Source organism: Manacus vitellinus, unplaced genomic scaffold (assembly GCF_001715985.3).
Source record: "Manacus vitellinus isolate BGI_N305 unplaced genomic scaffold, ASM171598v3 scaffold_64_pilon, whole genome shotgun sequence".
Classification (NCBI taxonomy): Eukaryota; Metazoa; Chordata; class Aves; order Passeriformes; family Pipridae; genus Manacus; species Manacus vitellinus.
In genome coordinates this window covers 2,325,142-2,337,960 of record NW_021940718.1, presented here as the reverse complement: position 1 = coordinate 2,337,960, position 12,819 = coordinate 2,325,142, and the positions used below count along the sequence as shown (strand labels likewise).

Sequence of the window (12,819 nt, the reverse complement as noted above, 5' to 3'; positions counted from 1 at the left end):
CGTTGCTTTTCTTATTCTCACAGGTACAACAAGTGCTGTGCCTGCAGGTAAGGGCAAGGCCTTGTTCAAAAAGCTGAAGTCATGTCTAAACGAGGAAAAGGACCTGCAACTTGAATGTGAGCACGTGATAAAGCAGGCCAAGAAATATCCTGAGAAACAACTTGAAAGGCAATACCAGTCCCTGAAACATTGGCTGGAGACTGCTGAAGTCAGAGATGGTGGAGGCAGAGAGCAGGAACACTGGGATAGGTCAGGCTAGAGCCAGGAAATGCTGCCCTGTGTGGCTTCCCAGCTGAGGAGCTCAGAGAAGGTCCAATACCTGACATCTTCCTGAGGCCACATTCCTAGAAGATCCACCTCAAGCTGATGGGTGAGAAGATGTTACCTGGCACACAGCCTGAGTAACAGCAAACCTTCAGCCATCTGGCAGGAGTTAATTCATAGTAAGAAGAGTTCAACTACCAACCATGGAATGCCATTTTTTGTTTCAAATCATCTTGTTACCAGAAAAATTTAAGACGGTTCCAAGTGGGAATGTGAGGAGCTACAGCCCTCTGTAGTCTGACTGGTCATAGTGGTAAGAGAGAATAATACATGATGGAATTGCTGGAAACAGATACAAACATCATCAGAAAGAGTTTCCATGGGTGGTCTGAGGGGAAGGGATGTCTCACTCTGCTGGATTTACCCCAGAGCTGGTGAGCACATGCAGCAGAGAGGACCTGCACCCTCTTCAGCTCTGCAAAGGCTTTCAGAAGGGTCCCTCAGCAGCCTGGGGAACCCACCTGAGGTGACTGTGAGAGACCAACACAGATTGTTTGCAGTTGTGTGTTGTTGAAGGTGCCCCAACCAGGGGGAGGGAAAGGCAGATGGCAAAATCAGGCAATAGTGAAGGTTTCTGGTGATGGCGTTGCAGACTGGCTGCTCCAGTTCAGGGCACCAGGACACTGGCAGCACTCAGGTGGAGCTGAGTGTGGAGCAGAGCAACGTGGTGCACGTGAGAAAGTGTCCTGGAGTGCTGGGCTGTGTGTGAGCACTCCAGAATCACTCTGGGGAGTGGAGCATCAGCTTCCTGCTTAGTATGTGATGGTTCCAAATGCAGGCAGGATAGGGGATGTTGCTGGGCAAGATGGAGGAACCAAAACTGAGACTGCTGGGGCCTTGAAGGTGCCAGAAGATCTTAATGGCTGTCAGGGGTCAGAGCTGATTAGCAGGGGAGGGCTTTGTAGCCTGAGAAGGAAAAGCCTGATAGAAAGAGGGGGCAAGAGAGATGCCCCTGCTGACATTGTCACCAGGTAGGGACTTTAGCCATCCATGCAGCAGTGTGTAATTGAAACCAGCCACCTCCTCAACACCCACTAAAATACTTTCTTGTGCTAGGACATCTTACCCCACCTCCAAGCTCACAGGCAGGTCGGAACAAGTGACACTATTTCACCCTAATCTGTCACACTCATGGAATTGAGCAGGAGGTGGGGACAGAGAGTGACGAGCTGTTGAGATGGGAATCCTGATTTAGCAGTGAGCTTTATGCCTTGCTGCTACCTGCTTGCTCCAGTCAGCCTCTGCTTCCTGTGCCCAACATCTTGACCAGAATGGGTGTGTCAGGGGGGTTCTGGCACCATGAATTCTGGCTGCCACCTGGAGCTACCTGGGAGGACTTGAAGGGGTCTGCAGACACACACTACCCGCAGCCTCAGGACCTCCTGCTCTGCATCCCTGGTGCCCTGCTTTTGATCTTTGTCCGATGCCTCTTTGAAAGGTGAGTGCAGCACCTCTGGTTTCTCCTGTGCTGGCCAAGACACTGTCCAGTGTCTTGCAGGGTTGCTCCAGAATAATCCTTATCTGCCTCCCAGCCACTACACTACAAAGTGCACAGAGGCTTGTCCCCAGGAACACTGAATTTCTCTGCTTTTCATGGCATACGGTATTTGTGTGGCAGCCCTTTGGCCTGCCCTCCCTCTCTCCTGTGCCTGTGCCATAACCTGTACCAGCAGGTGTGAAAAGACAAGTCCATCACTCCATCACACCTGAGCTGTGGGTGGAGGGTCCCTCTGGAGAGAGACCAAACTGAATCTTGCAACACAGATAAGGGATTTCCTGGGTGTTGGGAGCCCCCAGCTGAGCCAGGGTTCAGCCAGATCCCAGAGGATGCTCCCAAAGGTGCTGTGTGAGGCCCCCACCCCAGCACAGAGGCAGGAGGGGGGGGTGACCATGGCTCCTGGAACTTGCTGTGGGACCACTCTGCTCACAGCACTCCTTGCCCAGCTCTGCCCTGCTTCCTCCTCCCAACACCAGAGGACCCCAGTTCCACCAGAGGGACACACTTCAGTGTCCCAGCTGTGGGCACTGCACCCCAGGGGAGCCTGAGGGTCAGCTGGCATCTCCCAGGATTCACGTGTGGGAATGAAGCAGGTCCACATGGCTCATGCCAGGAGATGGATTCAATGGTGCTTTGAGCCCCTTTTCCAGGAACAAGGACTGGCACATGGGGAGGTACAGAGCAGCCCTCAGGCACAGGGAATGGGAAGCTGTTCAGTGCCGGTGTGAGCAGAACTGCCAGGACACTTCCCACCAGGCAGAGCAGGACTTTGGGGTGGGCAAAGGGGGGACATGAAACAGCAAAGCTGTGTGCAGCAAACCTGCCCTAAGCTGGGGCAGGGTCTCTCTCCTGTGGCCTGGAGGAGCTGGGGGAGCACTGGCCCATCTCCCCAGAGCGTTGGCTCCTGCCTGCAGTGCGCAGTTGTGTGAGGGGATGTGGCAGACACGAGCTGTAGGAAGAGCCAGAATTAATTCCAGTGTCATCAGGTCTTCCCTCAAAGAAGCAAAGGCCTGCTGCACTTGCCTTGCTTCCTAGGAACAACATGATTTAGGAAGCAGTGCCTCCCACTAGAGCTTTCCTGGGTTTCCTGCAGGAACCAGCACATCCCCACATGTTCTGTCCCTGGCTCCTGCTGCAGGCAGTGGTCGGGTACTCTGGGCACAGAGCACGTGGGACACTCAGACACTTGCAGACTGGTTTCATGGCATAGTCTGGACTGCTCAGGAAGGCTGTAAAGTGGACTAGCATGCACACCAACCCAGAGACATGCTCTGTATCTCAGGGCCTCAGCAGAGTTAATTATTGTTTACTTAGCAGTGGTTACTGTTGTCTCCACTGCACAGCCAGCACCCGTCACCTGTGTTTTGGTGCCATTGTGTCTGTCTGAAGAAAGAGCACCGACCTGACAGAGGCACCAGGCTTTGCATGTGCTCTGGAGCAGCCCTGGGTGCCCGGGGCTGTGTGTGCAGAGCTGGGTGTGTGAGCACTGGGGCAGGGCTGGGCCCCTGGGGCACTGCATCCATGCACGGAACGTGCTGGCTGACCCTGGCCCCCAGTGTGGGCACACAGGTGCTTTTCTGCCTGAACTCTCCTCTTGCAGGACTGTGGCTCTGCCCTTGGGCAGGGGGTTGGGTGTGAGTGACAAGCAGAGGCCCAAAGTTCAGCCCAACGCCACGCTGGAAAGCTTCTACGTCCTGCTGGGCAGAACCCCCAAGGAGGTGAGTGTCCCCAGTGTCCCACTTGTCTCAGTCCCCAGGCAAGCAACACCTTCTTTCTGTCCAGGTACCCCAGGGCAGACAAACCTGCCTCACAGGCAGGGTAGTTACTGCTCACCACCCTTCCAGGGAAGGAGATATATAAGCAAATATTCCAGCATCTTACAACACGTCACTCTGCTGCAATCCCAGCACCTCCTGACCTGCTGTGTGTCAAACACAGCAGGTGCTGTGAGAGCTGCAGGCTCTGGCAAGGAGGCAGCCATCACCCCTTTGGGTAGAGCCTATTAAGGCTGATTATTTTTAGCAGAACTGCAAGTCCTCCAGAATCACAGAATCATTTAGGTTTGAAAAGCTCTCTGAGGTCATCAAGTCCAACTATTAACCCAGCACTGCCAAGGCCACCACTAAACCATGTCCCCAAGTACTGCATCTACACATCTTTTAAATCCTTCCAGTGATGGTGACTCTACCACTGCCTTAGGCAGCCTGTGCCAGGGCTTGAGGTATTTCCAATCTAAAGCTCCCCTGGCCCAATTTGAGGCCATTTCATCTTGTTCTACCCTCCTGTCAGGGAGCTGTGGAGAGCAAGAAAGTTCCCCCTGAGCCTCCTTTTCTCCAAGTTCAGCCCCCCTGGCTAATCCTGGTGCTCTGGACCTTTCCCCAGCTCCGTTCCCTTCTCTGGACACTCTCCACTCACCACCACTCTCTGGGCCTGGATCCTGGCTCACACTGATGCATGGATTTTAAAAATAATTTTTTATTTAAATCTGTATGAAGCTTCGTCCAGATAATTAAAAAAATGCTCATGAGTTCATATTTCCATTAATTTTAATCACAATTTATAAACTTTATGTAGCATTATTTGGAATTCATGTAGAAAATAAGGATGTTGAAATTTATGTCTTTGAGCCTGTGACTGTGCAGCCACTCCAACAGCTGGATGGTTTTCTGACATTACAGAGTTAATTATGTGCTTGTTTCTTTATCATCACAAGCTGAAACTTTTTTTATCTTCGGGTTTGTTTTTTGTCTTCAGCTGATAATTATTAGTCAAAATTGTATCAGAGGTGGAAAAAAATGTATTTAGACTTTTATACCCAGACATTGCATCCCATTGTGTACAGCTGCTAAAATTCAGCCAGGGAGAGGCTGTGCTTCTTTCTGAACCTGCATTCAGATATGTCTGAATTGGAGTTTAAAAACAGCCACAGTCATCTGGGAGTTCACAAAGGCAGATAGAATTGATAGGATTTTTTTCCAAAGGAAGGTGTTCTTTGGGGAAAGGCGGATGGGCAGCCCCTGGGAGCACAGCTCTGCCCCTCACACAGGGACCAGCAGCCTCCAGAAGGCTCAGTCCTGCCTCCCTGCCCCGTTTTGCAGGAGGACCTGATTTCACTGGCCAAGCAAAGCGACCTGCCCATCAGAAAGGTGGAGGCCTGGTTCCGGCACCGGCAGGCCCAGGACCACCCCAAGCTGATGAAGAAGTTCTGCGAGGCCAGGTGGGTGGGTCAGGGGAGGCTTTTGGTGATGGAGGCCTCCAACAGGCCTGCACATCATCACCACCCTCTGCCCTGTCCTTACCCAAAACGCTCTCCCAGGGGAACCTGCTGCCAGCTGAGGCTGCCAGCAGAGCCTCTGTCCCCTCCCTGCAGCACTGCCAGCTTCATCCTCCCTCCCTCCCTGCCTTCCTCCCTCCCTCCCTTCCTCTGTCCCTCCCTGCCTTCCTTGTCCCTCCCTGCCTTCTTCCCTCCCTTCCTTCCTTCCTCCCTCCCTCCCTTCCTTCCTTCCTCCATCCCTCCCTGCCTTCTTCCCTCCCTTCCTTCCTCCCTTCCTTCCTCCCTTTCCTTTCTCCTTCCCTTCCTTCCTTCCTCCCTCCCTTCTTGCCTTCCTCCCTTGCTCCCTTTCCTTCCTTCCTTCCTTCCTCCCTTCCTCCCCTCCCTCTCTGGCTCCCCTCTCTTCCCTCCCTCCCTTCCCTCTCCTCCCTCCCTTCTCTTCCCTCTCTTCCCTCTCTTCCCTCTCTCCCTCCCCTCCCCTCTCTTCCTTTACCTTTAACTTTAAAAGTTGCCTCAACAGAGTCCAGTGGCCTTGATGGAGAACAGGTTTAAATCTCAAATGCTGGAGGGATTTTGAACACTCAAGCCATTTTCAGAATGCATTCACTTCTTTTCAAGATGATCTTGACACAAAATTAGCATTTTAAGGTGTTGTCAGCATGGGTCATTGGGAATAAAATAAATCCCCAAAGTACAGTTCGTAGGCAGTGCAAGCCATGAACAGAGGGAGGCAAAACCTGAAAAACACCAGAAAGCACCAAAGTCTTCATTTCTTTTCCTCAAGCTGTTTGCTCTCTTATATGAAATCTTCCTGCACATCTCAGTAAAACACGGAGTTAGAATGGAGAGACAGTCACTGTCTTGATCAAAAGAATCAGATTGGCTCTCACCTTGGGGTTTAATGATGTGTGAACACAAAGACCCCCATCAAGTAAGAGATCTGCTCTCCTTCCCCTTCTGAAAGATAAATTATTCAGTGCTTGAATCCTGGCACTGTGCTTTTTCAAAAATATTCTCCCCCTGAAAGCTTGTTCAGTGCTCTGTACTGCAGCATTTCTGAGGGGAGGGATAAAAACCCCAGTACTCCTGTGCCATCACTGGGAAAATTAGGTGCCTTCCAGAGGCTGGGGTGTAAAAGCACAGGTGACCTACAAACACCCACACAACAAAAGGTGACAGGCAGAGGCATCTTGGTTGTCTTGCTGCATCCTCTTTACCACTGCTGGAGTGCACAGGGGACCTGGGCACAGTGAGGGCCACAGCAGAGCCTGGGTGGGCTGTGGGGACCTTGTTGCCTTACAACACACCCCTGCTGTGCCAATGGAGCTGAGACTCTGCTAATTCCTGTCCAAACAAGCATAGGCTCCCCTGTGGGCATCCTGGACACAGCCTGGAGAGCTATTCCAACTCTGGAGGAGGTCTTAATTCCTTGTTTTGTATTTTAGCTGGAGATTTACATTCTATTTCACCTCTTTCTTCTCTGGACTGGCTCTTCTGTACGATGTAAGTATGTGAGCAGGGTGATGCTGTGAAGTGACACCTTTCAAGGGTACCTTGTTCACTGCAAATGAAGCTGATGGTCCCAGGCCACTCCCAGGAGCCCATCCCAAGATGATGTGTGGCCATGGCTCTGTGTCCAAAGACAAAGAAGGACAAATTCAGGGGTATGGAGCAGAACAATCCCTAATCCTGATCCAGCATAACAGTTCTCCTTTCCCTTGGAGGACCTGGCTAGGTGTCAGTGATGTTACCATGCTGTCCTTGTCTTAGATCCTTGTGTAAGTGCTTCACCACAGATACTCCCACACAGCTCTTGCATCTCAGGCAAGAGCAGACCCTGTCCTGACTCTGGCTGCTGCCCACTCCTTATCAAGACCCTTTGTGTGACATCCTGTGCATTCTCTAATGACAAATGCACTTTCCCAACCACTTTTTCCAAAGCTCAGAGCCAGATTGGATCTAGCATGGGCACCTGAGTCCTTGCAGTATCTCTCCCCATGCTCATCATATGTCATTAAAAGGCTATGGTTTCTTACTGCTGCCTTCTCTCTGAACAGAAGCCCTGGTTTTGGGACCCCACCGTGTGCTGGTTGAAATTTCCACAACAGGTGAGCAGCAGGTACATGGAATCACAGGATGATTCATACTGGAAGGGGGATAAAGAGGTTTCTTGCCCAACCTCCTGCTCGCAGCACTCAGCTGTGGGATCAGACCAGGTTAACCCAGGTTTTCTCCAGTTTAGTTTTGAAAACATTCAAGCATAAAGACAGCACAACCTCATGATTAAAAACTTTATCCTTGTAACTCCTTATATCCACCTGTTCTCTTTCGACACCCCTCTCATCTCTCATCCTCACATCATGACAGCTTGGCTCCATCTGCTTGACAAGCTCCTCACAGGTGCTCCATGTGAGCATGGGGAGCTCTGCCCTGAGCAGACACCACCTCTCATGAGTTTCTTTGTCACCCAAACCTGGCTGGAAGTGGCTCTGTGTGTGTGGCCACAAAAGGGACCAGGTGGTCAGGACATCTGATACCTCAAAGCAGGGATGGAGATGAGGTGTCTGACCCCCTGAAGAGGGGAGACCCCAGGTGCTCTCAGTCCCTCTGCAGGCTGGCCAGGCTGGTCCTGGTTTTGGCCCAGCCTGTCAGTGCATCAGAAAATGGTTCAGTCACTGGGAACAGGAAAATTTAGGCATGACCAAGCCCTGCTGTCTCAAATGCAGGCTGAGTGAAGGGGCTTTACCCAGGAAGACCCTTCCCCTCTCCTGTCCCCCAGGGCTAGGCAGGGCTCCCCCAGGGCTAGGCAGGGCCATCACGCTGCCTGTTGCTTATCTTGCAGCCTCTCCCACCTGCACTGGGCTGGTTCTACCTCTTGGAGCTCTCCTTCTACTGCTCACTCGTGGCCACTCTGCCCTTTGATGTGAAGAGGAAGGTGAGTGACAGCAGCACGACCACAACCTCCTGGCTCAGTCAGTCACCACCATGGGTCTGTCCCCTCTGCTGTCGCTCCCCAGGGCTGCAAAGGAGAGGGCATGTGTGCTGCTGTGGAGATCCTTGAGCTCTGAGCCCCTTCAGTGCTCGTATCCCACCACTGCACCTTGCACTGGGCCCTGCTCGGGCACGGTGTGGCCTCCCTGCCTCTTTGGCCAGGCGTGGGGACCCCCATGTGAGCCCCCAGCCCTTCCCCAGCCAAAGGACAGACACTGGGTGGATGTGGCATCACAGCCCTTGCCAGCTCTGGTCTCAGGTGCTGCCTGCACTGGAGGGCTGTGTCTCCTCGTGGGAGGAACCTGGGCTGCTCTGCTGAGGGTCCTGTACATTCATGTGTGACTTTTGCAGCGTGGGATGAGGTGACCTCCTGTACCCAGCACCCAACCTTGCCCTCACCTCGTTCTGCAGTGGAGACTGCACAGAGCTGTAGCAGGGTGGGGAGCACTGATGCTTTGAGGAGGTGTTTGACACGGCCTAGTGAGGAGGCAGCACGCAGGAACAGGTGCTGCCAGGTCAAGGTAAGGCTGACAATCTCCCTTCTCATGCCAGGACTTTAAGGAACAGATCATCCACCACATCGCCACCATCACGCTGATCTTTGTCTCCTACTGTGCCAACATGATCCGGTTTGGGGTGATGGTCATGCTGGTCCATGACGCCTCCGATTATATTTTAGAGGTGCGTTAAACACTCACACAGAGTCACAGAATGGTTTGACTTGCAAGGGACCTTAAAGCCCATCTCATTCCAACCCCCTGCCATGTGCAGGGACACCTTCTGCTAGATCAGGGTGCTCTAAGCCCCATCCAACTGGCCCCAGGGATGAGGCAGCCACAGCTTCTCTGGGCAACCCACCCTCTCACCACCCTCTGAGTAAAGAATTTCTTCCTAAAATCTAATTTAAATCTCTCCTCTTTTAGTTTAAAACTGTTATCTGTGTAAAAAGGTGCTCTCCCAGTCTCAAGCCTATGCTTGTGTCTGTGGGCAGCACTGGGAACTGTGTTCACACGTTGATGTGGTGCCCCAAGAGTGGGACATCTGCTTCAGTGAAAGCACATTTAGGAACTACCAGACCTACTGCTCTTGAGGAAAAGTAATTGGATGCAAAGGGACTGGGACACATCCCCACAGGCCCTTGTCACCCTTGCAGGATGTGGGAAATCCCTCAGCCCTTAGGAGGAGAACACAGGCACAAGGGACACACAGCAATGTTTCTTTACAGCTTGCCAAGATGCTTCATTACCTGAAGTGGCAGCGGGTCTGTGACGCTGTTTTCGTTGCTTTTGCTGTGGTTTTCATCCTCTCCCGGCTTGTCGTTTTCCCATTAATGTAAGTTACGTTCTGCTGTTTTCTAAACATGGGTGTTGTGCACTGTTTGAGCTCCTGGAGAGGTGACCCTCCATGCTGAGAGGGGGAAAGGCAAAGAATGGGACACAACAGGTAAGATTAATTCAGCTGGAACAGAGGAACCCAAGGGGAGAAAAACCGATAGGGCTTTAACTTTATTAATTATATTAATTAATTATCTCAGTTAATCTAGAGCCACAGTGTTTACCCCTCCATTGCCACACTCACCATCTCTCCTAGGCAGGGGCTGCCTCTCACCTGGGGGCTCGTCATGCTGTGATGAGATGTTTACATGCAGCCACAGTGGGTGATTTCTCATGAGCTCTTGTGGTACTGGGAATGATCAGGATGTCTTTCTCATGCTTTGAGAGAGCTGGGCAGTGTGAAGCCTGATGGTGCAGTCCTGGCACAGCTCAGCTCTGCCCTGGGGACACACCAGCCAAGTCGTTTCCCAGAAAGATATTTGACCCTTGGAAGTGTGAAGACACTTGGCCTGCTTTAGTCTTGTGTCTTCTGACTTCCTTCTCCCTCTCTTTCCCACAGTGTATACTATTACTTTGTGACAAAGCTTCCGTTGTTCCCCATAAGCTGCCTGATAAATGCTTTCCTGGGGGTCCTGCAGTTGCTACACATTTTCTGGTCCTACCTGATCATCCACATGATCTTCAGTGTCATCCTCCGTGGTGGGGTATGAAAAGTCTTTGTCTCCTTTGTGCCACCACCACCACCACTCATGAGAGACCACGAGGCCCAGGTTTCCTGCCTGCCTGCAGGGAAGGGGTGGGTGAGAAATGGGAGTGCCCAAAAAAGAGCCCCAGAGCTTCTGAAGGCATGTGTTGGGAGCTGTGTGGGTAACTGAGCTCACAGAAATCAGAGCAGGAGCTCACTTCTGGTTTGCAGCTGTGTCCTGGTGACATGGGAGCCATCCACAGTCCTTTCCCCTCACTGCCCAACAGCTTCTTAGTTTGTGGTTTGGGAGAACAAGAGTCTGTTGGTCTGTCCAAAGTGGAGTGAGGGAGGAGCAACCAGGTGAGCCTGGTAGACAGCACACTGTGTATTTGCATCTCTGGGTTTTGGGTGCCTTCCACAGGCTCTTGATGCATGCCAGAGCTCGTATAGAGACCAGTGGGAGAAATGTTGTCATCAGAGAGGGCTGGTCATCAGAGAGGGCTGGTCATCAGAGAGTTGTCATCAGCTCCCTGGCCTGCCTTGCTAGCACAAGCAGATGGCATTGTGGGAGCATCTGAGATCTGTGAAAGATTTGGGGACCTGTGGCCAGCAAAAAAACCCCACAGTGTTGGTGTTATGCCTTCAGCTTACCTTGAAGTACCCCTTTATCAAAGCTAAATTACAATAAAAAGCACTTTTTCTGAGGAAATGATGGAGGATATGCTCACTGAGGTTGTAGAGGGTTGCAAAATGAGGAGCCCAGTGCATACACTCACTGGACAAATAAGTGTTGACTTTCACAGTTTCGACAGAAACAAATTGCACAGGAAAATATGCAGAATAACTATATGTAGAATAAATACTAACTTATTTTCAGATGGTCACATTACAAGAATATTATTAAAGTGACAAAAAAACCAAGCATTCAAAAGTTAGGTGAAATCATAGCTAAGTCAAACTCTGGCAGCCTGAGTCAACCTCCCAGCACAGGGACAGTTGCAGCACTGGTTTTAAGGACATGGTCACACCTGTTATTATTATTTTAGCTGCCAGGTTAACCCTCCCCAGGGCTGTGAATGAAAACAGGGCTAGTCCTCTCTAATATATACCATGATATATTAGAGCTCATTTGCAGCTCATTTCAACTGACTTTGTTTTCTTCAGAAAAGACAAGATGCCAGAAGTGACACTGAAGAGAGTGACAGTAGTGAAGCAGAGGATCCAGCAAAGAACCAAGAATAATGCAGGGCTTGCTGCAAAACACCAGGAGCCAGGCAGACTCTGGAGTGCAGGAAGGCTGAACAGAAGCTGGGGGAGAGGCCTGACAAGCTCACAGAGGCTTCACCACAGTCTGCCTGAGGCAGCATCCACTGTCTGGGTGGAGGTGAATTTCTTCATCATGTTTATAGGCAGTTAAGTCACTTCAGGAGGTATTTTCTACAATTCCCTTGTTAGGACCATTCTTTTACTACTACTGTATGATGTCCATGTTGGAAAAAAAGGGGTCTGCCAGCCAAAGTCTCACTCTGAAAAGAGAAGAGGGGTTGAACAAGCTGCTGAAGTTATGACACCCATCTACACTTACCTCAAGGTCTTCCCAAAAGATTAATGAGACAATAAATTTCAACTGTGGAAGATTTAAATTATTTGCAGTTTCAGAAAACAGTGACACCGACTCCAGCCACTTTATGAAAGGACTTGCATGTGAAAGGCATTGGCTTAAGTGGCAAATAAGTTTTCACTTCTGCAGCATAAAATGGTCAGGCTCTAGGATAAACCATTTCTGCAAATAAAGCCTGGACAACTGATAGAAGCTGTGTTTGCTCTATGAATTACACAAATAGCTCATGGGCCTAAAATATTTTGTTAATTGAATGTCTACTCAGGAAGAAGGCTTCTGAAATTGAAAGGAACTGAAACTCTTCCCAAAGGCACATTTTTCTACCAGAAATTATAATTATAAAAAATAGACAGAAACTTTCCACATGGATGTATTAATTTTGTTGAGATTTCATTTTCAAAATTGGAAAATAGAGGTGTTATAACACTAACATTTTAAAAGGGCAGTTTAGGGGTTGGATGATGCTTCACCTTGCAATTTATTGCATCTGATTTGATTTTCAGAATTTATAGTAGAACATAAAATTTTAAAGTCAACGTAAAATATTAATTACACCTAAACAAAAAAGCTTGTTTTATGTACATTTTGCATGGTGCAGGAGGTTTTTAGAATATCAGAACTTACGTCAGTAGGGGAATCTTCTTTGAAACTTGCTGGAGGTCTAACATAACGTAACTCAGAGGCTGAACCAGCATTCCCTTGGAGGACTGTGGAGTTCAGGTGTGCAGGCTGCAATGCTGGAGGGCAGGCAGGCACCATCTCTGGGGCACCAGCCCTGAGCAGGGGTGTCACCTCACCCCCAATAGCTGCACTCTGCTGGGGGCACGAGACCCTTCATTAAACCCTGGTGGTTTGCCCAGGAATTATTTCACCCTGGACAATTTATTTCACCCTGTCCATTGACTACAATGCTTTCTTTTAAAGCTACAAATGATACGTGAGAACCAAAGCTTTTAAAAGACTCACACAGCCCTCAGGCCACAACTGTGCCCTGGGTGCAGAGAACAGGCCCAGCCTCCAGGGCTGCAGCCCCACCATGGGGACCCTCAACCCTGAGGGGAAGCAGCCTGGGCTGGGAGGGCTCCACATCTGCAG

General features: G+C 50.5%; 1 protein-coding gene across 1 annotated transcript; it reads left to right on the top strand.

Moving 5' to 3' along the window:
• Positions 1-1,595: 1,595 nt before the first annotated feature.
• On the top strand, positions 1,596-11,432 carry LOC103758050 (ceramide synthase 4). Its single transcript, XM_008924256.3, has 10 exons — positions 1,596-1,762; positions 3,423-3,540; positions 4,921-5,039; positions 6,539-6,596; positions 7,151-7,201; positions 7,936-8,028; positions 8,637-8,765; positions 9,310-9,416; positions 9,978-10,122; positions 11,268-11,432. Exons 1-10 carry the CDS (start codon positions 1,596-1,598, stop codon positions 11,343-11,345), a joined length of 1,065 nt encoding a protein of 354 aa, XP_008922504.1. The 3' UTR covers positions 11,346-11,432.
• The last annotated feature ends 1,387 nt before the right edge of the window (positions 11,433-12,819 follow it).